We start from the raw sequence: 24,449 nt of genomic DNA, 5'->3' as shown, positions 1-24,449 counted from the left end.
ACCTGCCCTTGTGTGTGGATGAATGATTGTTCTGCTTTGAAAATCTGCTCTGTCACTAGCCATGTGAACTTGAGTGAGCCACTTCACTTCTCTGCACTTCAGCCCTTTATCTTTAAATTGAAGGATTGGATCATAGGAATTCATTGTTCCTCACATGTCCTTGGGGACATTTGACTAGATAAGTATCTTCTTTTGTTACTTTACATAAATTCTTGCGCCTTAGAAAAAATATCAGGGAAAAAGTGGGAATGACCTACTGTTAATCATAGATGATCAGAGTCTGAAGAAATATTCTCTAGTCCAACATTTTACTTTAAAAATGTGGAAACAGAAATGCAGAAATATGAGTTTAGAGACCTAAGAGCACAGTCAGTGGTAGATCCAATTCCTGCCACCAGTTCTCTTGCTTCTGTTTCTAATTAAGGCATTTCATAATCCTCCCAAATGCATAGCTTTATTTTCATCTGAAAGTCCTTTTTGTATTGACTGAGGTTCATTTGGTTGTTTCCCACAGCTCTTTGACATTTAACTAGTCATTAAGAACTTAGATAGCATGAGAAATAGCAAGGGCAGAGCTCAATAAATCTTTTTTTAGGGAACAGAAGTAATACTTAAATCATAACTTTCCGTCACCTCTTCCGTCTACCTGGTACAACTTAGCCATCTCTTAGACAAAAAGAAAAAAAAAATAGTTGAAAAGAAAACTGTTATAAAAACTTAGATGTTACTAGCATGTTAATAATATTGGGGGAGAGAGAGCTATAAATAAAGATATCAAAACTCTCATATTCATACCTGCATAAAGAAAGATGATTTACCAAGAGTAGTTATTTGTCACAAAATCACGATTACATTTTGTAATCGACTATTACAAAACAATAGTCAAATAAGTTGCAAACATTAGCTTGTCGTGTTCTGAAACCATCTAGAACAACAGCTACAAATAAGACTTATAGTTGTTTCATATCAATAATGCTATAATACGTGGCGATGTACGTGAATATCCTGGAAATTTGCCAGACCTTCTAAACCATGTCCTTTCCATGAACCTCTGTTTAGCAATATCTGAACAAGGAAAAGAAGGCAGTTGATGTGATTTTAATATCATAAGGGACTGCTGGCACACAGAGAGACTTTTTAAAAAATGGTTTTATTATATTTCATTCTATGGACTATAATCCAATTAATTAATTGATTTCCTGTTATCACACACTCATACTGTTTCCAAGTTCTCTTTTTTAGCAATGCTACAGCTATGTCCACTTCTCTCAGAAACATGAGATAGCACCTATTTTCCCCAAATCAGAAGATAACGCTTTTTAACATTATAAATTTTTTCCTATCTCAGGAAAAGTTGCTAAATATTATGGAAAATTTTTTACATAACGACCTATCCTTCTTTAAAGGAAATGCTTTATGGTCCTTTTAGTTCAGAAAACCACTCAATAAGGACAAGTCTCTTTTTATATCCTTTAGAAAGTCTTCCATGTGGCAGCTGAAAACAAATGTAATAAAGAACCATAGAAAACAGTGCTTGTGGCATTAAAATGATTGGAAAAGAGATGGGAAATCCACTTAAATAGTTATATCAGGGAAGAAATGTCTCACCATTTCATCAACAGTAGGTTCAGCTTGTCTTTGATAATGACATGGACTCCAGCATTCAGTGGTCACCTTAGAAATTAGAAAAGGAAAAAGAGACAACTAATGTTAACATTCTTTAAAAAACAAAACAAAACAAAACTCCACAAAGCTACCAAACTAATTGGGAAAGGATTCATTGTCTGAATTAGAAATAATTATCTTGTTATCAAAGTACACTGATTAATGTTTCATCAGTGACTTCATCTGCATATATACACATATATAGACAAACATGGAATATGTGTAGGTATATATAGTATACACACACTATATATCCATATATGTGTGTGTGATATGTGTATGTGTCTATGTGTATTAGATTCATTCCTCAGCCCTCATATAGGGCAATCCCAATCCATGATCTCACATTTAGAACGGTTGGTGGAAAGAGGGGATCAGGAAAGTTTTATGAAAGAGCCCACTGTAAACCCTTAGTGCTCTACATTAAGTACATAAAGGGCATCCATTTTAGAAACGCTGATTGAGTTTAAACTCAAACCAAATATACATTTGGAGTAATATCTCAAGTTATAGTATGGGATATCTTTTATTACATTTGGTACCTGTCAGAGTAACCTTCTTACTGTCAGCTTCTACTCCTTTTGAAAACTTTATGTACCTGATATCAAACAATTTCTACCTAGGGCACTTCAGGACTGCAGCAAAGGGCATTTAATGGAGTCTATAAAAGGTAATAAAAGGGTGCTGTGGTCTGAATATTTGTGTTGCTCCCAAATTCATATATTGGAATGTAATACACAATGTGATAGTGTATTAGTCCATTTTCACGTTGCTGTAAAGAAATACCTAAGACTGGGTAATTTACAAAGAAAAGAAGTTGAATTTGCACACAGTTCTGCAGGCTGCACAAGAAACATAGTGGCTTCTGCTTTGCGGGGGGCCTCAGGAAGCCTCCAGTCACCATGGAAGGCAAACGGGGAGCAGACATTCTTACGTGTCAGGAGCAAGAGCAAAAGAATGAAGGGGGAGGTGCTACATACTTTTAAGCAACAGCTCTCATGAGAACTCACTTATTTTCAAGAGAACAGCAGCAATAGGGTAATGCTAAACCATTCATGAGAAATCCAATCCCATGATCTAATCACCTCCTACCAGGCCCCACCTCCAACACTGGGAATCACAATTCAACAGGAATTTGGGCAGGAACACTTATCCAAATGATATCAGATGGTATTAAGGGGTGGAACTTTTGGGGAAGTAACTAAGCCATAAGGTCTCTGCCCTCGTGAATGGAATTAGAGCCCTTATAAAAGAGGTTGAGGGGAATTGCCTTGCTCCCTTGTTAAAGCAGACACTGAATCAGCTGGTGCCTTGTCTTGGACTTTTCAGCCTCTAGAGCTGTGAGAAATACATTTCTGTTGTTTACAAATTATCCAGCCTAAGGTACTTTGCTGTAGCTGCCTGAAAGAACTAAGACAAAGTGATTTCAAATCTTATTCTGAGGCGAGTCTGCAATGAGATTAAGAAGAATGTAGAGACAGGGCAATATGAATATTCATTAAACATCTTGAGGGAGTATGCTCCTTTATTTAAATATTTATGACAATCACAAGAAGTTTTACTACCACTATTTTACACATCAGGAAATTGAAGCACAGAGAGTTTAAGCAGCAAGTTTAAAGTCCAGTGTTTTTACTCATATAAAGGTAAGGCAAGTTTGATTTCCATAAAGTCTAAACCCCAGCAGAATTCTGGAGTTCTAGCTCATAAAATATAGCCAAAGAACAAGAGTTTTGAAGCAGAAAACCGACAAAGTAGCTGAAGTGACTGAAACAAGTGCCAAGTGGTTGGATTTTATTTTTGCCACAGTGTGTAGCCTGTGGGTTCTTAAAGGACTGGGCCCATATGTTCAGGTTTGTTACATATTTTTTTTTTTTTTTTTTTAGACGGAGTCTTGCTCTGTCACCCAGGCTGGAGTGCAGTGGCTGGATCTCCGCTCACTGCAAGCTCCGCCTCCCAGGTTTACGCCATTCTCCTGCCTCAGCCTCCCGAGTAGCTGGGACTACAGGTGCCCACCACCTCACCCAGCTAGTTTTTTGTATTTTTTAGTAGAGACGGGGTTTCACCGGGTTAGCCAGGATGGTCTCGATCTCCTGACCTCGTGATCCACCCGTCTCGGCCTCCCAAAGTGCTGGGATTACAGGCTTGAGCCACCGTGCCCGGCCCAGGTTTGTTACATTTTAAGGATGCTACCTAGTACCCAGGGCTTGACACAGTATATAAGAGTGCATTTACTAGCCATTTTCTGGGTTGCAAAATTCCTTTTTAAAAATGAGTGAGAATGATGCTAAGGAATACCAAATAAGTCCTCTCAACCTTTTAGGGCGATCCAAAAGGAAAACACCTATACATATGTGGAGTTCATTCATAAAAATCATTTGTTAGAATCAAGTATTTCCTCTTTTTAAAACAAAAGTTAAATGTAGAGTTGCTTAAACTCTCTTCTTTAAAAGTGAAAGTATACTTATCATAAATGCAGTATAACTTTGGATAAGGAAGTGAGAAAATCCAATATGATCTTAATTTTATTTCACCAGAAACAAGAGATTTGGATTCCATGTTAACATCTTATGTTTCTTTAATACCAACAGAAGCCACTCTTGAAAGTCGTTTACTGTTAAAGATAGGAGATTAGATTTTTTTTTAAGATAACAAAATACAGCCCTATATTCTTTCTACCTGCAAAATAAGTCATAATCTTGCTCTTTGGAAGCAGGAAACTTCTCCATCTATAACCTCAAACTAGTATAGTTCTAATGGTTTTAAAATATGCTCACAAATTCTTTTATAGAAGAGGTCTTCAGAAGGTGGATCATAATACTGCTCCCCTACCCTTAGTGTGAGCTGGATTTAGTGAGTTGCTTCTAACAAATAGAATAAAATGGAAGTAATGATGTTTAACTTCTGAAATTCGGTCTTAAAAGGAATTGTGGCCTCTTCTTGTTCTGTGTCTCAGATGCTCCCTCTGGGGAAACCAAATGACATTCTATGAAGACACTCAGCCTCATGGATAGACCAAAGTGGCAAGGGACCTATCCCTGCAGTCAACTCCCATCAAAAAACTGAGATCACCTGCCTACAGCCATGAAAGGGAGTTAGCAACAAACCTTTCAGCCCCAGTCAAGCCTTCAGATAACACCTTGAGAGACACTAACCACCTGAGATTATAACCACATGAGAGACTCTAAGCTAGAAATGCCCAGCTATACCACTCCCCAACTCCTGACCCACAGGAACTGTGAAAAAATTTTGTGTTTGTTCTAAGCCCTTAAATTTTAAAGTAATTTGTTATGCATCAATAGATATGTAATACAATAGTTGAAAGTCATACAGTGGATAAGAAAGTACTTGAAATAAGAAACATTGATCAATATACAATATCATTATTTCATCATAATATAATCACTTCATACATAAAGACTATCACTTGGTTGACACTGTCATTTTGAACTCTTTTTGTTTGTTTGTTTTCTACCTTTTAGATTATTCACACATTTGTTTAGAACTGCCTCAAATCTGTCTGATAAAACCTAGTGAAAGACCTGTCTCTCCTGCTTGTTAATATATCACAGCATAACCTTAAATTATTTATCCAGTGACCCAGTGGTGTGACCTCGGTTAAGCTCATGAAAAATTGGTCCCGTTTTGTCCATTCTACACGCATTTCCCAAAAATTGTGTGCTATGTTGGATATAGTTTTAATTCTGTATATAGCCAATGGGATGTGTATAGCCAATATTTTATTTGTTAGTAATCCAATTTTCATCTTAAGGATTAAATGACTAACTCTAAATGCTGTTTACACTACATGAGAGCTGAAGGAGACTAGTCTAGTTTGTGCAATAAAAGGTGAGTCTAGACACTGTTTAACTGTGGACACCACAGTTTTGTCTGATTGCTTACACAGAGCAGAGTTCAGCATTAGCAAAAGTGACTGTTTTAAAAATAAGGTATCAGGAATGTATTCAGCTTTGAGGAAGAGAATAACCAACAGTGGTTGCTTAAACAAGTATGGGGCTTATGTTCTATAAAATAGAAGTGCAGACATAGAGTTTCCAACCTGGGTGCAGCTTCTCAAGGATGTCCTCAGTGAATCAGGCTCTTTGCATGTGCCTGCTCCACCGTCTTTCATGTCTGCCTTTGCCTCACCGCTGGAAGACAGCTGCTGATTTACCAGGTATTACATCCAGCTCCAGGCAGGAAAGAGAGCAAAAAACAAAGCTTTGTCCTTATGAGACTCTGTCTTATTTTTTATTTTCCAGAAAAGAAAGTCCTCCTCAGGAATTTCTGACTGTATTTCATTGGCCAGAACTGGATACCATGACCACCCCTAACTACCGGGCAGGCTGAGAATTCAAATGCTGAAAATTACAGTCTCCATAGTGAAAGACATGAAGAAAGAAATTGATTGAAATGGGTTAATTAATTCAAGTAGCAACACTTTTTCTCAGTAAAGGAGCTCAGAAAGAAAATGTTTTGATTCAGTCCTGGGTAGGGATGCTGGACAGCGCTTAATATCACCAGCACTGAAGGTAATAAATATTATCTCTGTTTTCTATCATGAATATGAATGATACTCTGAAGGCTGAATGCAACCTAGGAATTTACGTGAGAAACGAGGCATGCAACACTTTTGAAAATATATTAGCCCAAAGTCTGTATTACTGCATATTTTATTCCCCTTTTAATATGCTACAAAAGGTTTGAGCCATCAACTGAATGCTGCCAGAGAAGAACAAACAAGAACAAGAATGCAAAAATAAATGCTGGAAGTCAAGTTTTCACAAGATGTTCTTTATGGTTGGTATGATCACAGTGCTAAGCAGACTGATTTGCTTCCAGCTCTATCCATCAGCACTTCTTCCATAAGCCTGGTTCTCCAGGAAGTTTATCCCAGGCTATCTATGCAGAAATGTACATGGGGCAAAGTGGGTACTGGAGAAAGCATTCCCTGAACTCCTTCTCTTGCCCCTGCTACCTGATTCTTTGTAACTTCTTCCATGCCTGAGATCTTCTCTTCTGTTTTGAGAACATGAAGGAAACATGTTTGCTTAAGTACATTCTGATTAGGAATTAAATATTTAATTCTGATCATTTTTAGTGTCTGAAAATATTTTGTAGGCATGGTCAAATGATAATTATAACTATAAAATGTTTTACATTCTACAAACTTTATCCCATGTTACTAATATTCAGGAAATGATCATAGGAAAATATTTACACTAGGATACTGTTCAGTATTTTAACTGTTTCTATTTATACACAGTTTTAAGAAATTCTACAATGAATTTATATCATCTCCATAATAGGGAACAAAAATCAACTTCACTTTTTCCAGGAGGCTGTTGTCTTCCAAGACCATAACTAAACCAAGTTTGGGTTTATAGAGTTAAAATCATGAGATATCCCATCTGTGAACACATATTCATGGCTATAATTTGGACGTTTGTTGTCTCCAAACTTTATGTTGAAATTTGACCCTCAATATTGGATGTCAGGTGATATGGTTTCACTGTGTCCTCACAAAAACTTTCATCTTGAATTGTAATCCCTATAATTCCCACATGCAAGGGCGGGATCAGGTGGAGGTAACTGGATCGTGGAGGCAGTTTCCCCCATGCTCCTCTCATAATAATGAGTGACTCTCACGGGATCTGATGGTTTTATAAGCATCTGGCATTGCCCCTGCTCGCACCCACTTTGCCCTGCCACCCTGTGAAGAAGGTGCCTTCTTCTCCCTTGCCTTCCACTATGGTTGTAAGTTTCCTGAGGCCTCCCCAGCAATGGGGAGCTGTGAGTTAATTAAACCTCTTTCCTTTATAAATTACCGGGCCTCTGGTATTTCTTCATAGCGTTGTGAAAGTGGACTAATACATGGGGCCTAATGGCAGGTGTTTGGGTTATGCGGCTGGATCCCTCTACAATAGATTCATGTTCTCCCTCAATGGTGAGTTCTCACTCTATTAGTTCTTGCGAGAGTCCATTGTTTCAAAGAGCTTGGCACGCACCTCCCACTGCCTTGCTTCCTCTTTTGCCATGGAATCTCTGGGCCCCCTTCACCTTCAGCCATGAGTGGAAGCAGCCTGAGACCGTCACCAAATGCAGATGCCCAATCTTGAACTTTTCAGCCATCATAATTGCGACCCAAATAAATCTTTTTCTTTATAAACTACCAAGTCTTAGGTATTTCTTTATTTTGTGTTGTATTATTGCAACACAAAATGGACTAAGACACTCACCAACTCTCTTGAATTCAAGAGTTTCATGGTTTATGTACTGAACGTTGTCACATAAAAATACCACTTCCTAGGCTCCAGTCATGACGATCCAGGTGAACAGGAATATGGCACCAAAAGTCTGCCTTTTTAAGTAATACTCCTGTTGAGTCTGATACAGACAGTTCCCAGGTAGGTCTGGAAAAACACTTATCTGATAGTCATTTGTTCACTGATGGAAGGCCAAGTTTCATGCCATAGTCCACTCTTATGCCCACTGACAAGCCACTTTGCTACTCACACCAGCTTCTCCATTTGACATTGGCTCCCTGTCTTCCCCATCTTTCAACAGATAAATTACATCTCCTTCTCCTCAGTCACAAGGAGTTAATACATTAATATTTTGCATAACACTCCTTGTTAAACTATTCTGTCATATAGATAAGTGTTTCTTAGTTAAATTCAATTGAATGTCTACTGTGAATAAAATTTAGATAAGACCAGTGCCTCCTCCCAAATAAGGATTTTTAGATTAGATGGCTCCTGCTTGTCTGCCACTAGGTATGAATTCCTTCGGTTTTTAGTGATACACTACATGGCACAATTGAATGGTTACCATTTGGAAGCACCATTTCTTGGCCAATTTTAACCTTCAGAAGAATTGTTCTTAGGGTAAAGATTTATCTTTAACCATTTTCTTCAAGAACTTTTTTTTTTTTTTTTTTTTTGAGACGGAGTCTTGCTCTGTCGCCCGGGCTAGAGTGCAGTGGCCGGATCTCAGCTCACTGCAAGCTCCGCCTCCTGGGTTTACGCCATTCTCCTGCCTCAGCCTCCCAAGTAGCTGGGACTACAGGCGCCCGCCACCACGCCCGGCTAGTTTTTTTGTATTTTTAGTAGAGACGGGGTTTCACCGTGTTAGCCAGGATGGTCTCGATCTCCTGACCTCGTGATCCGCCCGTCTCGGCCTCCCAAAGTGCTGGGATTACAGGCTTGAGCCACCGCGCCCGGCCTCTTCAAGAACTTTCTATGTTACTTTCTTCTTTTCAAGAAACTGGTCTATTTTTCTACTAAAAACCTACAGAAGGATTTCTCTTGGCACAAGGCATGCCTAGGGAGCTATTCCAGTAAACCAGCTGTTATTTTTCTTCTGGCTATCAGACAATGCTTCACTTAGATATTATATCTGAGGTCTCATCTGAATTTAGAAAAATGAGACTGCTTGTTTCAGAGATAATCTTCCGGCTGTGCTTGAGCAAGTCTCATTAAGTCCTTGAAAGAGTAAGAGGAGAAGGAGGGTGAGGGAGAAGGGGAGAAAAGAGGAGGCGCAATGACAACAAATGAATTTTTAAAAGTATGTCTTAACTACCAGACATAGAACTACAGTGTTTTAATGACATGTCTCACTGAATCCCATGAAAGTTCTGAGATATTTTTTATAGATGTATTTTACAGATGATAAAAACCAAGGCAGAGAGAGTCTAAGTAAATTGCACAATGCCACATAGCTACTAACAATCAAAACAAGATTCAAAGTGAACTCTGTTTGATAATCAGAGCTCTCATCCATGAACTGTGGGAGAACCCACTGGGAGACAGTACTCGGGCAATGTGTTACCACATCTTGTAGCATAGGCCTATCAGTCTGGTAACATCAGAGCAGCCAGCAGAAACTGTAGTGGATCAAAATCACAACCTACCATCCAATTTATTGGAGGGTCTCCAATAGCCTCAGGAATCAGGCTGGATTTAGGAATGTGAGCCCCCCTTACTCACCAGATCAGCACTTTACAATTCATATGCTATGTACCTTCTATCTACTGCACCAAAGAAGTTCAGTTCTAAATTTCTAATGAAACTATCAGAATGATTAAAGAGAACCTCATGGCTGTCAGAAAAAATACCAAAGTCAGTCCGATGCCTGAATTGGCCTTGTTGACTCATATATCCTCCCTTTTTACAGGGTGAAGAGCAAGTGTTTGGCTATTGATTAATGTTACGTTACGATTGTTAGTGAGGCCAAACATTCAGACATTTTTAATTGTCCAAACTCCTGGGCTAATTAATGCAATTTTGAAAGGGATTGGTCAGGACTCATAGTTTATGTTTTTATATAAGTGTTTAGCATAGGTCTTGACAGAGAACATCCCAGTATATTAATTTACTATTCCCAGAGTTACTTATCAAAAGGCTGTACAATATGATGTTTTGCAAAATCAAAGTAGTTTGTTATCTTATCATCACTGAATTTTTTTCATTTATGTTTCAATTCACAGGGACATAAGCATATCAGTTACAAAACAACTCTATAATAACTAAATACAAAATAGCTACAAGGCTGTGTAAATATTGTCCTCTATGTCTAATATATTATAGAGCTGAGTAACAAGACGATTTTCACAAAACACGCAAATGCTGATTATTCACATTACCTGATAGGAAGTTCCTTGTAGAGTTTTTCCTTGATGAGTATGTATGTTGTTACTTAGAAAATCGTCTCCATTTAGATCTAAGAAAAGAGATAACTGTTACATACAAAATATCAGAAATTACAGGATTTAGGAAATTCAGGTGCAATGTAATACTCATGTTTTTATTTAGTCTGTAAGACATTACATTGGATAGGTCAAAAATATTTTTTTCCTTAAATATATGCTTTTTTTTTTTACAAGAAACAGATCAAAATAAAATAGAAATTTAACAAAATAGGGATGCTGCTGACCATCTGTGTCCCTGAGGAAGTGATAGAAATTCACTGTGACTCCCTTTCTTGGTAATAATAGGATTGTAGACTAGCTACAAAAGCCACTTCTAACTTCACAATGCTATGACTCCATGCAGTTATCACCTCACCTGTTTCTATTAAACTAAGCTTTCCACCCCTGGCATTTTGAGCTTCATTAGCTTAGGTCTTCTCAACGTGAATTATTTATGCTGAAATTGTTCTATGCATGCTTTAGTAAAAGCTTTGCAATGTAGCATCCATTTGCTTGCAGCTAAATGAAACCTTTTCAAATGTAGCAGCACTTCCCTTTTAGCTCCTGCAAATGGGAGCTTCATTTATTTAAGTCTGAAATACATGGTATGTTAAAAGAGGACAAGACTTTATGGGTCACTTAATCCAAGCCTCTTATTTTACAGATGAGGAAAGCGTGACCCAACATCACCTCGTCACCAGGCCAGTGACATTTCCTTTCACTTTCACTCCTATTTACTTGCAACCATTGCTTCAGTTTTCTACTATTCCTCATTCTCATATTCTGCAGTGGAAGCGAGAACAGGCAAGTCCTATCTTCCATGCACATTGAAAAATAGGTACAGATTTTTCTCCAGATCTCCATCATAGCTATAGTTAAAAGATATGTTAAATTCACAGCTCAGTCTCAAAGTTACTTGCACCAATAACAGTATTTAAAATGAGACTAACCATACAACAGGATTCCATAAAGTACCTAAATTTTAAAATGAGCTGGTTTTGTGATCTGGTTCTTTGAATCAAGAATTTATGTTGCTGAGTTTTTGCAGCTTAGTTTTTAGTTTCTGTATTGAGAAAAAAAAAATATTGCCTCCCTTCTTTTATTCCTTCCCGTCTTGTCTCTTTTAGTCACCTTCTTACAGGAATTTTGAATTACTCCTTCTAGAGCCATTCTTCTGGGTATAGAAAAGGAACAGTAAAGTGGCTTCCTGTGTTCTAGAATCCGGAATCAAGCTTAGAAAATAAGATACGAATATGTGCAATGCACTTACGTAACAACACAAGGCAGAAAAATGAGTGATTCATACACAATAAGACGGAGAGAGATCACTATGACTCCGAGAACTTGTGGAAGAGACAGGGCCAGAATGGAAGCTTGAAGAATGGATACAGTTTGAAAAGGTGGAAGGAAAGGAAAAGGTGTAAATTTAGCAATGATGCCATGAACCCTGGCCTATTATGCAGCATAAATGGAACATATTTAATTAAGTGTAGAGATTGACAGCGGCTGGTTAGGCCAGAGGGCAATTCTGGATATAGAGTAAGAGGAGGTAGGGCTGGATAGGGGACTGAGGCCCAACTGTAATGGGCCCTGAGTACCAGGTGGAAGAATTTGAGCATAAACCATTAGACCAATGTTGTAAATATAAATATCTACAGGAATCAAATATATAACTAAATGAAGTTAATTCGATCAAGAAGGCAATGGGAATCCTACAGTGAGCTTAAGATCCAGCTCCCCAGCTACTGGGTAGCCATGGCTCTGAGCTCTCTCAGTTGAAGTCACCCGAGACTTTGGGTCTTGGACTGGCACTTTCCCTCGTGTTTTTCAAGGGTATACAAACGTATGGATTTTCATGTAAAATTTCCTGATTTTTAAAACATCATGTGGCCCCACCAAGCTTTTCTTCTGAATAAATTCAGCTATAGAGGTACCATTTCACAGCCCCTGCTGTAGAAAATGGGGGACCTTTAAGGTTTGGGACTAAATTAGGCAAACTTAAACCTTTGGTGTCTGGTCTTATACATTTTTATTTATTTATGATTCCCAAATATTACCCTCCAAAAAGTGCTTTATAAAGACAGAATCTATTTGGTCCTAAGTAGCAGCAAAGGCGGGAGTTGAATTAGACAATATGTGGGCTGTATTTTCCAAAGTTGGCCACAACCAAGCCTTCCCATTCCATCAAGAAATTGAGTCTAATTCTTCTCCTGTTGACTCTGGGGTGATCTTAGTGACTCACTTGTCACAGTAGAGTGCAGTGGAAGTAATATTTTGTGATTTCCAAGGTTAAGTTAAAGAAGCCTTGCATAAGCCGGGGGCAGTGGAGCACCTACATCCCAGCTGCTTGGGAGGCTGAGGCAGAGGATTGCTTGAGTCCGGGAGTTTAAGAACAGCTTGGGCAACAGAGTCAGGCCTTGTCTCAAAAAGCAAAAAACAAACAAACAAAATTACAAAACAAGAAACCGTGCAGCTTCTACCTTGGGCTGTTGGGATGTTCATTCCTAGACACTTCTTCCTGTGATGTGTGAAGCTCCTTTGCATGTTGCACACACTTGAAACCCAACCCTGAGGCTGGGAGAAGATGGAGTGACATGAAAAGGCCACATATAGGTTCTTTAGTTGGCTGCCCAGCTGAGCCGAGCCTAACCTAGACTAGTTGTCAGACATGTAAGTGAAGGAGCCTCTATAAGACTCCAGCTACCAGATGTTTAAGTCCTCCCCAGTCATTCAAGTCTTCCCAAATGAAGCCTCAGACATCACATTGCAGACCAGTTCCCCAACTGAATTACTGACCTGCAAATGTATGAGCCTAATAAGATGTTCTGTTATACCACTAACTATTGGAATGGTTTGTTTGCTGCAATAGATTATCAGAACATTCATGAACTACATCGTGGATTACCAACGTCAATGTGCATAAAAATATGCCATCCAGCATAAAAATTGAGATTACAACTGCCCTTCAAATACAGAGGCAGCAAAAGGAATAAAAGGGATGTAAAAAAAAGTTTTTGTTTCTAATCAGTTTTTAGCTTTTCTAACATTGATACTTCTGACTATACTACTTTTCAAACAGGCAACTATAATCTCAGTAAGAACTCCTCTAAAGAATTAAAGGATCCGAAGATTCATGTGAATAAAACACTAGAAGTCTAAGTGGTCTCATCATTGAATTCAGAAAGCCTCCCTTGGATATATGAGGCATCACACCATGCAGTGGGTACCCTTTCCTCAGGGACTTTATTCCCACCTTGCAAGGAGCATTTAGAGGTGTGAAGTAGGATTTCCCTCTGGTGTTCCTCATGTAGTCCAGTTTGGCCAAAGTTAAATTACCTGCCCTCGGGAAACACGTTTTTCTAAAATTAAATGTGTGTTTCCTGAAAATTAACCAGAATGGTGAATATGTTTGTGAATTTATACCATCTTTTGCCATCTTAAAATTAAGCTACTTGGCCTCAGGTCAATGAAGAAAAATAATTAATAAGATCTTGAAAAATTAAGCCAAAATATTTATAAGCTTACATTGAAGAGGCTGGACAAATAATGATATTGACCAGAAGTCAGGAGAGAAATTAGGTTTCAAACCAATGGTAATTGAAATGGTGGACTAGAGTAGAAATCCTTAAGAACACCTCTTCTTTCCCTCTGGGTTCCTCCTTTTATAATTAATCTCATCAAAGCCACATGTAAAGAAGATTTATTTTTAAAGTAAGTTTGCAGCAGTATAGGTGAAGTTAATGTTTCTCTTATTACTAACATTGTTTTCTGACTTTGTCTGGTCCCTCACTTCCCTTAGTAATATATGACATTTTTCCCCAGCTTTTTCTTGTAGAATAGTCTGTCACGGCCGGGCGCGGTGGCTCAAGCCTGTAATCCCAGCACTTTGGGAGGCCGAGACGGGCGGATCATAAGGTCAGGAGATCGAGACCATCCTGGCTAACATGGTGAAACCCCGTCTCTACTAAAAAATACAAAAAAAACTAGCCGGGCAAGGTGACGGGCGCCTATAGTCCCAGCTACTCCGGAGGCTGAGGCAGGAGAATGGCGTAAACCCAGGAGGTGGAGCTTGCAGTGAGCTGAGATCCAGCCACTGCACTCCAGCCTGGGCAACAGAGCAAGACTCCGTCTCAAAAAAAAAAAAAAAAAAAGAATAGTCTGTCACAGTTACACTGATTGATTGAAAAATTTCTGAATCTCCAAATAAGTTTTACTTCCTTTTTATTATTTTTTAAAAGTTGATTTATTTTTATTCTTTGTACTTTCTGGTATAAAATATGAAAATCCTATTCTTGAAATTATCTTTAATTAAATCATAACTTAATGTTAGGTAAACTCCAATTCACAGATTCAAAAGTTTGTTCTTCTCAATTCTTTTTAATAAAGTCGAATAAATTTAAATATTTTTAAATGGACTTTAACTTACTAAAATAAATATTACAAATATTCTTCCTATTTATAATGCCAAAAATTTAACAATTAACCCGAATTATAGATTAATTTCTCCTCACACCTAAGCTATGCCAATTTTTTAGTTGTAAAGTCCTAAGCACTCAATTTATTCTACATTATTTTACAGATGTAGTCTCTTTTAATAGAACAGATGTAGGTTTAGATAAAAATCTCCTTAGAAGAAGGAAATGGACTAGATAAATTAAAAATATTATGCATCTGGAACTCAACTTATTCTGACAAATTTGGTCTTAACCTATATAGTACAGTCATGTTGTTGAGCTATGGATTAATATACCAGACACAAATCTTAGCTAAATATAGCCTGTGGAATCTTTTCATCAGGTCCCAATATTCTTTAGGGCTGAAGTGCTATTAATATAATGTGTTAATGTCAAAATATCATTTTGAAATTGAAATTGAGGAAAATTGCCTTTTTTTGGCCTTGAATTTTATACGATTTCTTAGGACTTAATGTCACTCCTACAGTTTATTTCCCTATATATTTTCTTCTATTTTATTGAAGCTATCTTTACAATTTCATCATTAGTATCTAGTAAAATCATGTGGGCTGTGGATGACAACAATGATGCACTTTCCCATCTTCATCTCACTGAACTCCACAGACTGTCTATCCTCAGGCACAGTAAACGAACCCTAAGTAATTATGCAATTAACAGCTAAAAAGGAGTGTTTAAAATGAGAAAGAAATATTTTAGGTTGATACGTAGGTCACTAATTACTTAGAAATACTCTGAACCTTCCAAATGAAACCACTATACCCATAAAATTAGAGCCTACAACTTGTGGCCTTGAATTTCTCCCTTCAATTTATAATGTTACAGACAGCCTTGGTCTCTGGCCATCAACTCTTCCTAGTATGGCATTAATCTCTAGGAAATGTCCAGTGACTCAACCGCTGCTACTGAAATGTCTGCTGAGGTTCTTGGACACACACACACGCACACGCACTCGCTGAACACACACGGTCACTCAAGACCCTGAGAAATATCAAAGCTGGGAAAAATTCTGTAAAGGCTTTCTTTCTTCCTTCTCTGACAAAGCAACCAGAAGTAACTCACCTAAGGTCAGGATTCTTTGCTTCTTTTTCAGTGTAGCTATAATAGGATTCCCTGCCTTTTATTCCCAAACTAACAAAACAAAACACAAAACATACATAAGAGAAAGGTAGTTTTAGGAAATAGAATACTTGAAGAAATTTATGGAAACATTTGTATCTACAATAATCTTTAACACCATTATACCTTCTTTATCCATAGATCAATATACAATGATCTAAAATACAACAGGTGCTTATAGAAGGATTAATAGATAAACGGAATGGTGGATGACTAGAGAAACTGATAGACAAGTGTTTGATTAACTGACTGAAGGTGTGGATGCATAAAGACAGAGTCCAATCCAAACATGATAGAGAGGGAGGTAGAGCAAGGTGGCTGAACAGAACCCTCAGTAATCATCCCTCTCACAGGAATACCAACTTGAATAGCTCTTCACACAAGAGAGCACCTCCGTAAGTAAGTAAAAATCGAGTGAGTGATCACAATACCCTGTTCTAACATCATATCCTTGAAAAAGGTACTAAAAAAGCAGGAAAGGCAGTTTGGGATTGCTGACTCCACCGCCCTCCTCTATCCCTGGTAGCATCCTCATGGTGCTGAGAGAGCATCTCTGTGCTTGGGGAAGGGAGAGCCAAGTTATTGTGGGACTTTGCATTGACCTCAGCGCTGTCTCTCACAGTGAAAAGCAACACAGGGCAAAATGTAGTTATCCACTACAGGGGGAGTATATAAACTCGCCCCCAAATTCTGACTAGCCCCTCCAGAGTGGGCTGAAGCACTTTAGGGTCCTAAGTAAACTTGAAAGGCAGTCCAGACCACAGGACCTGAAATTCCTGGGCAAGTCCTGGTGCTGTGCTAGGCTCAAAGTCAGTGGAACTGAGGTGCACATGATCCAGTAAGACATCAGCAGGGATGGTCAAAGGAATGCTTTCATTACCCCTTTCCCAATCCCAGGCAACACAGCTTGCAGCCCCAGGAAAGACTCCTTCCTTCTGCATAAAGAGAGGACACAGGGGAGTAAAAAGGACTTTGTCTTGCAACCATAGAATAGAGCACTAGGCAGACTCCTAAGGTTCCCAATCCATTCTTCACTCCCAGGTGAAATTTCTAGACTCTTGAATCATCAATAGCTAATATAATCAATTTTTTTCTCATTCCAGTAACCCTTGGGGGTGAATACCAAGCAGATCAACTTTTGATACTGTTTTTCATCTTTGTAAACTCTTTTTTTTTTTTTTTTTGAGACGGAGTCTTGCTCTGTCGCCAGGCTGGAGTGCAGTGGCCGGATCTCAGCTCACTGCAAGCTCCGCCTCCCGGATTTACGCCTTTCTCCTGCCTCAGCCTCCCGAGTAGCTGGGACTACAGGCGCCCGCCACCTCGCATGGCTAGTTTTTTGTATTTTTAAGTAGAGACGGGGTTTCACCGGGTTAGCCAGGATGGTCTTGATCTCCTGACCTTGTGATCCGCCCGTCTCGGCCTCCCAAAGTGCTGGGATTACAGGCTTGAGCCACCGTGCCCGGCTGTAAACTCTTAAGACTTTCTGTTTTATTACTTGTCTTCCCAAAGTTAAGTAATTTTAATTATGAAATCACTTACTATTAATATGTTATTCTACACCTGACTGCTAATTTACTCTCCTGGAAATTTTTAAATTATAAAAAGACCTAATTATATATTCATAATCAAGGTTATTTCTCTTACATTTTTAAAGAAGATCTAAACATAACTATTAACATATCGATGTTATCTTTAGAGTTTTTTTTGTGCTCTAATTTTTATTTTATTTTTTTTGAGACGGAGTCTCTCTGTCGCCCAGGCTGGAGTGCAGTGGCCGGATCTAAGCTCTCTGCAAGCTCTGCCTCCCGGGTTCAGGCCATTCTCCTGCCTCAGCCTTCCGAGTAGCTGACTACAGGTGCCTGCCACCTCGCCCGGCTAGTTTTTTGTATTTTTTTAGTAGAGATGGGGTTTCATTGTGTTCGCGAGGATGGTCTGGATCTCCTGACCTCGTGATCTGCCCGTCTCGGCCTCCCAAAGTGCTGGGATCACAGGCTTGAGCCACCGCGTCCGGCCTGATTTTTAATATATTTTCAAATTCTTTTGTACATTAAAACTTTCAGTTTTCTTTTCAATTGCTTATTTGCTTCAGCAGGCAACTTAACTAGAACCCACTTCCTTTCTGTATGTGTCTATGTGATGTTTATACACATATGTATACATGTATATATTAATAGTTTATAATAATGCATATTCTATTCTTATTTGGTTTTCCTTTTTAGGTAGACCACAATATTCTGCTTATTTTCATGGTGAAAGATGTAAATTTTTCTTACCTGCCCTTTAAACTACTTTGGGAAAATGCAAAGTCAGCTGAACTAAATTTAGCAATTACCTTTTAGCTGACAGGGCCTTCTGAGGTGGGAATCATTTTTATGCTTGCTGTGTTCCTGCCAGATTTTGCCATTCACAGTTTTTCCTTCTAAAGTGAAGCAGAGAATTAGTTAGAATTCACAGTAACATTTGTCCAGTAAGTATAAGACATTTGAAATCAAAACAAGTTCAGCACGGGGATTGTAACTTGGTAAGTGATATCTTAAGAGAGCTCTAGTTCTAGGGAGTTCTAGTTCCTCATGGACAACTGCAGGTATCCTGTGGGCTACCCACTTATTCCCATGAACTACATAGGCACCTCACCATATATGATAGAATGCTGTTACTCTAATGTCTCTTGACAGCTTATGATTGCATTATTCTTTGTAGTAGTTTTCTTGAATTTATAACCAATTATTATTATTATTACTTTTTTGAGACAGGGTTGTACTCTTTTGCCCAGGTTGGAGTACAGTGGTGTGATCATAGCTCACTGCGGCCTAAAATTCCTGGGCCATAGCTATCCTCCTGCCTCAATTTCCCAAGTAGCTGAAACTATAGGCATGTGCCACCATGATAGGCACATTTTTTTTTTTTTTTTGTAGAAACAGGGTCATAATCAATTGTTTTTATGCATCCTTAAAAGGTTAAAGTATCCTTACCCTCATGATTCCACAACATTTCTTTTTTTTTTTTTGAGGCGGAGTCTCGCTCTGTCGCCAGGACTGGAGTGCAGTGGCCGGATCTCAGCTCACTGCAAGCTCCGCCTCCTGGGTTTACGCCATTCTCCTGCCTCAGCCTCCCGAGCAGCTGGGACTACAGGCGCCCGCCACCTCGCCCGGCTAGTTTTTGTATTTTTAGTAGAGACGGGGTTTCACTGTGTTAGCCAGGATGGTCTCGATCTCCTGACCTCGTGATCCGCCCGTCTTGGCCTCCCAAAGTGCTGGGATTACAGGCTTGAGCCACCGCGCCCGGCCGATTCCACAACATTTCTAACAAACTAATTGTGCAGAAAGAATATTGAGCTGTGACGGTTTCAAGAAACTCTAAGATCCTTGAATGGAAGGTCAATGATTTGCTCAACTTTGTCCTCCCAACATCTAAAGCAGGGCCTGGACATGTGAAGAAACGAATTGCACCAAATGGAAAATTGGAGTCCCTTCTAAATTATTTACTTCAGATAAATCATTCTACACGTTCTATCATACATGGATAAAACAAATGTTAAATAATGCCACCAGTGCGTAGCGTGAAGGTGAAGACAAACTCAGCATGCTGTGCTGTTTCTAAAGTCACTATTTGCTCATATGTTTTGATTATAGAAAAGGCAGTTGATCATCAAGAATTGTGTTAGGATAGATATATTGGTTGTATTGTATGTACATGCTGAATAGACTGAGAATGGATCTAGATGAAAAAGAAAATTTTAGCCGGGCGCGGTGGCTCAAGCCTGTAATCCCAGCACTTTGGGAGGCCGAGACGGGCGGATCACGAGGTCAGGAGATCGAGACCATCCTGGCTAACACAGTGAAACCCCGTCTCTACTAAAAATACAAAAACTAGCCGGGCGAGGTGGCGGGCGCCTGTAGTCCCAGCTGCTCGGGAGGCTGAGGCAGGAGAATGGCGTAAACCCGGGAGGCGGAGCTTGCAGTGAGCTGAGATCCGGCCACTGCACTCCAGTCCGGGCAACAGAGCGAGACCCGCCTCAAAAAAAAAAAAAAGAAAAAGAAAATTTTGCTTTACTTCCTTTTATTTAAGACTATGCACTCTTCAAATCAGGGCTGATATTCAAAATATTTAACAGCCAGTGACTGCAGGACCGTGATAGGATCCAGCACCTGTAGATGTTACTGCTGGGAGAATTGAAACCTGATTAAAACGCAGATATCCTTCAAAGTTGTACCCATTGTGGGGTATCACCTTAGTCAGAATGAGCTTTTCAGATCCTACCAGAAAACTGGTTTTTTAAAAAGAAGAAAATGGGTATTAGCACCCGACTCCTCTGCTGGGAAGAAGGAAAGGGAAAAGGGTACCCACAAGTTTGGCACACCACATTAAAAAAAATTATTGAGGCCCGGTGTGGCGGCTCACGCCCGTAATCCCAGCACTTTGGGAGGTCGAGGTGGGCGGATCACGAGGTCAAGAGATGGAGACCATCCTGGCAAACATGGTGAAACTCCATCTCTACTAAAAATACAAAAACTAGCTGGGCGTGATGACGCACACTTGTAGTCTCAGCTACTCTGGGGGCTGAGGCAGGAGAATCGCTTGAACCCAGGAGGCAGAGGTGGCAGTGAGCCCAGATCGTACCACTGCACTCCAGCCTGGCAACAGAGCAAGACTCCGTCTTAAAAATAAATAAATAAATAAATAAATAAAATTATTAACTGGATGACTCAGATGTTTCAACATTGTGAATGTTTTATAATTACTGACTCCCTATTTGCTGTAAAGTAAAAAGAGCGATAATCTATTAACTTTCTAAAAGTAATGAATAGAATTCAATGTTACTTTAGAATTAAAATACAAACCAAACTGATTGCACATGTTATTACTATGAATGCTATCACAAAAATTAAAGAGAAGATTTGGTGTGTGAAAAGTTGTAGAAGAGACTTTTATAATAAAACTACTTTCTGCTGATTTTTTTATTGTCTCCTAGATTCACGGATCTGAAAAGATCTCTAACAAGTCACCTTGGCCATGCAGCAGCCAAGCTACACATGGAGAGCTGGAAGATGATCAGCCAATGAACTACCAAAGAAGATTATTCCGTTTAAATATAACAGAAAATCCTTGCAAATAAATCAATGAGTTCTTTGTCATAGCCATTTAAAGTTAGAATGAAGCCGCTTTTAAAAAATGTTCTTCTGTGTAAGTCAAAGACAACTCAATTTGACTCTCATTAATCAGTTTTGTTGCTTTACGGCAGGAGCAGGAGAAAAGAACTTTTGGGGAGACAGAATACATCATTTACACTTATAAAACCTTGGGAATCACTAACCAAATATTTTATTTTCAGACATGAATCTCCGGAATAACCTGGAAGAATAAAAGAAACAATATTTAAGTCTAGATTTAATAAATAACATCGTAATCAAACAGAAATTAGCATGTGCGCAACACTTTGGGAGCAGAAATGAATTCTACCTCTAACTAAGGTCTACCTATGATCTTGAATCTTCCTAACCCTAGGTGGCAAATTACAGTAAATACAAGTGTAATTTGAGTTTATAAATTTCTATGCTATATGGAGAAACCGATATTCATAAAACCTGAACAAAATGGTAAGTCATTTTACATGAAAGTATCTCAGGATAACCAAATAGTTATGGGGGGAAAGTGCTTTTCCAAATAATTATGTTAATAAACACAGAAAGAATGATGTAAATTTAATATAACCATTATGCAATCTCTAATAAAATAACAGATCTGGAAAATAATCACCTATTACCAATAAAGCCTAATTGAAAGGCTGATGGGCAACTTCATGCCGAATGGCTCCACCTGATACCATCTGAACCCACTGAGCAATATCACTGTCATAAAAATATGATCGTGCTAATCAATTCATGTGTGTGGGTGAAAATACATGTATCTCATAACTGACATTGTTATAGCTTAAGTGTTTTCGGCTATTGATATTCTTCATTGTCATTAAATTAAAACCGAGATTACCCTTTTTTCAAGCTCAAAATTGTGAGTAAAAACATGCAAAGATAAGATTTCCTTTTTCTTAATTTTTTTTCCTTTTAATTTTTTAATGCAAAATGGTTAGGACATCTCTTGGCACATAGCAAGCATTCCAAACAAATAAGCTATTTATAATATTGTAAAGTGAGGTAGGTAAATAACAGCAAGACTAGACATATAGCTTACAATACAACAAAAGAGAAAGTATGCAGTCACTCAAGACCAACTTTTAAATATATATATGAATATATATATTTGGACCTTTTCATACTTTATATATATATTTGAATCTTATCACACTTTGAGATTTAACTAAAAGTTTACAGAAAACATAGAGTAGAGAAAAACCTGCTTAAAAAAACACAAGGATTCAATCAGCAAAATTCAAAAATCTGGGAAATTCTTCAGGACACAGACTCCAGTTTCTTCAGTGAATAAATGAAAAGACACAAATGAAGAGACACAAACTGAATCCAGCTGAGCTTTTTGCATCCTGATTTAAACAAACCAACTCTGAAAAAGCATTCGAGTCTGTCAGAAATAGTTTAATATTGACTGTATATTTGGCAATATAATGTCATTTGTCTTGTTTTGTTCTAGTGCAGCAATGGTATTGTGATTATGCTTTTCAAAAAATAATTCTTATTTTTTTAATAATATACACTGAAGCATGAAATTATGTGTCTGGCACCTGCTTTATTAATACAAAAACAGTGGGGATGCAGTTGGGGGAGTAGAATGGGTAGAAATATAATTGACTATAGGTTGATCCTTGTTTAAGTTTGGCGATATGAGTTTAACATTAACTCTTCCTCTATGTATGATTGAAAATTCCCATAATAAAATGTTTTGAAACAGAAACAGAGGATGGGATTATGATGACTGGACCGTGCTAATCAGTTCATGGGTGCGGGTAAACACACACACATCTCATCACTCACTGTTACAGCTTAAGAGTTTTCCACTATTCATATACTTGATAGTCATGTGCTCACTTAGGCAGCACAGATACATATTCTTGACAGTCATTAAATTAAAACGAAGGTTACCCTTTTTAAGTTCAAAATTGTAAGCAAAAACATGCATTTATAAGGTTTCCTTTTTCTTAATCTTTTGTTTGTTTATAATTTTTTAATGCAAAATGCTTAGGACATCTCTTGGTATGTAGCAAGAATTCCAAACAAATATATCTGTTTATAATACTGTAAAGTGAGGTAGGTTTATAACAACATGAGACATCATTTCCATCAGGAGAGTGGTGAGCAAAAAAAAAAAACTAAGGAACTCAATGGAGACTTCAATTTTATTTTAATTGCTTGGAATCTGAGGCCCACCTTAACTGATCTGGTTTATGTTAGAAAAATTGTAAATTGGTCAGCATCAGACACTTTCCCTTTAATTCAATCCTCCTGTCATCTATGTTTTGGTAGCCTATATTCTGTGGAAGCATCAATCATAAGCCAACAGCTGCTATTTTGTTTAAGTACCTGCCTTGGAATTAGTGAATTTCTTATTCATGGTCAGAATAAACAGCCGCACATACATGGCGATAAGACTGAGAAAGGTCCTGCCAAAGTCCCTTCTTTACTCCACCTCATGCTTAAAATGCCAGTGTTGTAGTTTAAATAGTTAATTGTAACTAAAATACAACTACGCCACCCTGACAGGTCCTTAAGCTGTTAATCACGCAATTACCTACTTACTATGGATGTGTTTTATATTTTTAACTGGGAGAAAGTTTTGAGCAGGGGGAAAAAAAAAAAAAAAAAGGAAAGAATATGAAAAAGCACAGAGTGCCCGGGTGGGAATAGAGTAAGAGCTTTTGAGAAAAAGGACACCCAGAGAGAACATCACACAATTCACAGTTTGGCTTCAGACCAATCCAGGGTGCAAGGAAGCCATTCTTCTGCATCCTCGGCAAGCAATCTGAAAGTTTCCCCATAAACCGGCTTCCTGCCCATGTATATTTCCTGCTTATCAATGAAAATCCCATTGCCTTATGCAACATGTGTATGTCATGTCCTCTGGCAGCTGGATGTGCTGAATGTAAAGCCAGACTGACCTAAATAACCTGAGACTCTTTGCAAACACATTTTTATGTGGATTAGAAAAATACTTAGGAAGATTTACAGGTCACTGATAGAAATATGTTTTTATGTATGCTCCCACTTTAATCTAGGCCTGGTTTAGACACATGTTTCTTCTGAAAATTTAATTTTCACATCCCTGTCTACTGGAATGTCACAACATAGCTTTCCCATGCATCAGCATAAACAGAGAAATGGTAGCAAAGCAATCCACATCTAGATTTGTACTTGACAGCTGCAAAAAAAGAAAAAAAAAGTGCTTTGGCACAAAGTCCACTAAAAATTCACATTCAACGTTACAGAACTAAGGGAACATGAAGTTTACAAAGTAAATTTGACTTACTTTCTCTTTTTTGGTTTTGCATTATCCAAATTAGAAACCCCCTGTAAAATAAAATAAAATAAAATAAAATA

General features: G+C 38.3%; 1 protein-coding gene across 1 annotated transcript in view; it reads right to left on the bottom strand.

Moving 5' to 3' along the window:
- Positions 1 to 1,316: 1,316 nt before the first annotated feature.
- The window catches only part of LOC105519896 (putative uncharacterized protein ENSP00000383407), a 58,166-nt gene continuing 35,033 nt past the window's right edge, over positions 1,317 to 24,449 (bottom strand). The window contains exons 3-7 of the mRNA XM_011953431.1: positions 24,379 to 24,419; positions 21,260 to 21,297; positions 18,278 to 18,364; positions 10,310 to 10,386; positions 1,317 to 1,674 (exon numbers count right to left, since the gene is read on the bottom strand). Coding sequence (XP_011808821.1) covers positions 1,576 to 1,674; positions 10,310 to 10,386; positions 18,278 to 18,364; positions 21,260 to 21,297; positions 24,379 to 24,419 — 342 coding nt within the window. The 3' untranslated portion in view covers positions 1,317 to 1,575. The remainder of the gene's footprint in view (positions 1,675 to 10,309; positions 10,387 to 18,277; positions 18,365 to 21,259; positions 21,298 to 24,378; positions 24,420 to 24,449) is intronic.

This window comes from Colobus angolensis, unplaced genomic scaffold, assembly GCF_000951035.1.
Source record: "Colobus angolensis palliatus isolate OR3802 unplaced genomic scaffold, Cang.pa_1.0 Scaffold360, whole genome shotgun sequence".
NCBI classification, from domain to species: Eukaryota; Metazoa; Chordata; class Mammalia; order Primates; family Cercopithecidae; genus Colobus; species Colobus angolensis.
This window is presented reverse-complemented; position numbering and strand designations above follow the sequence as displayed.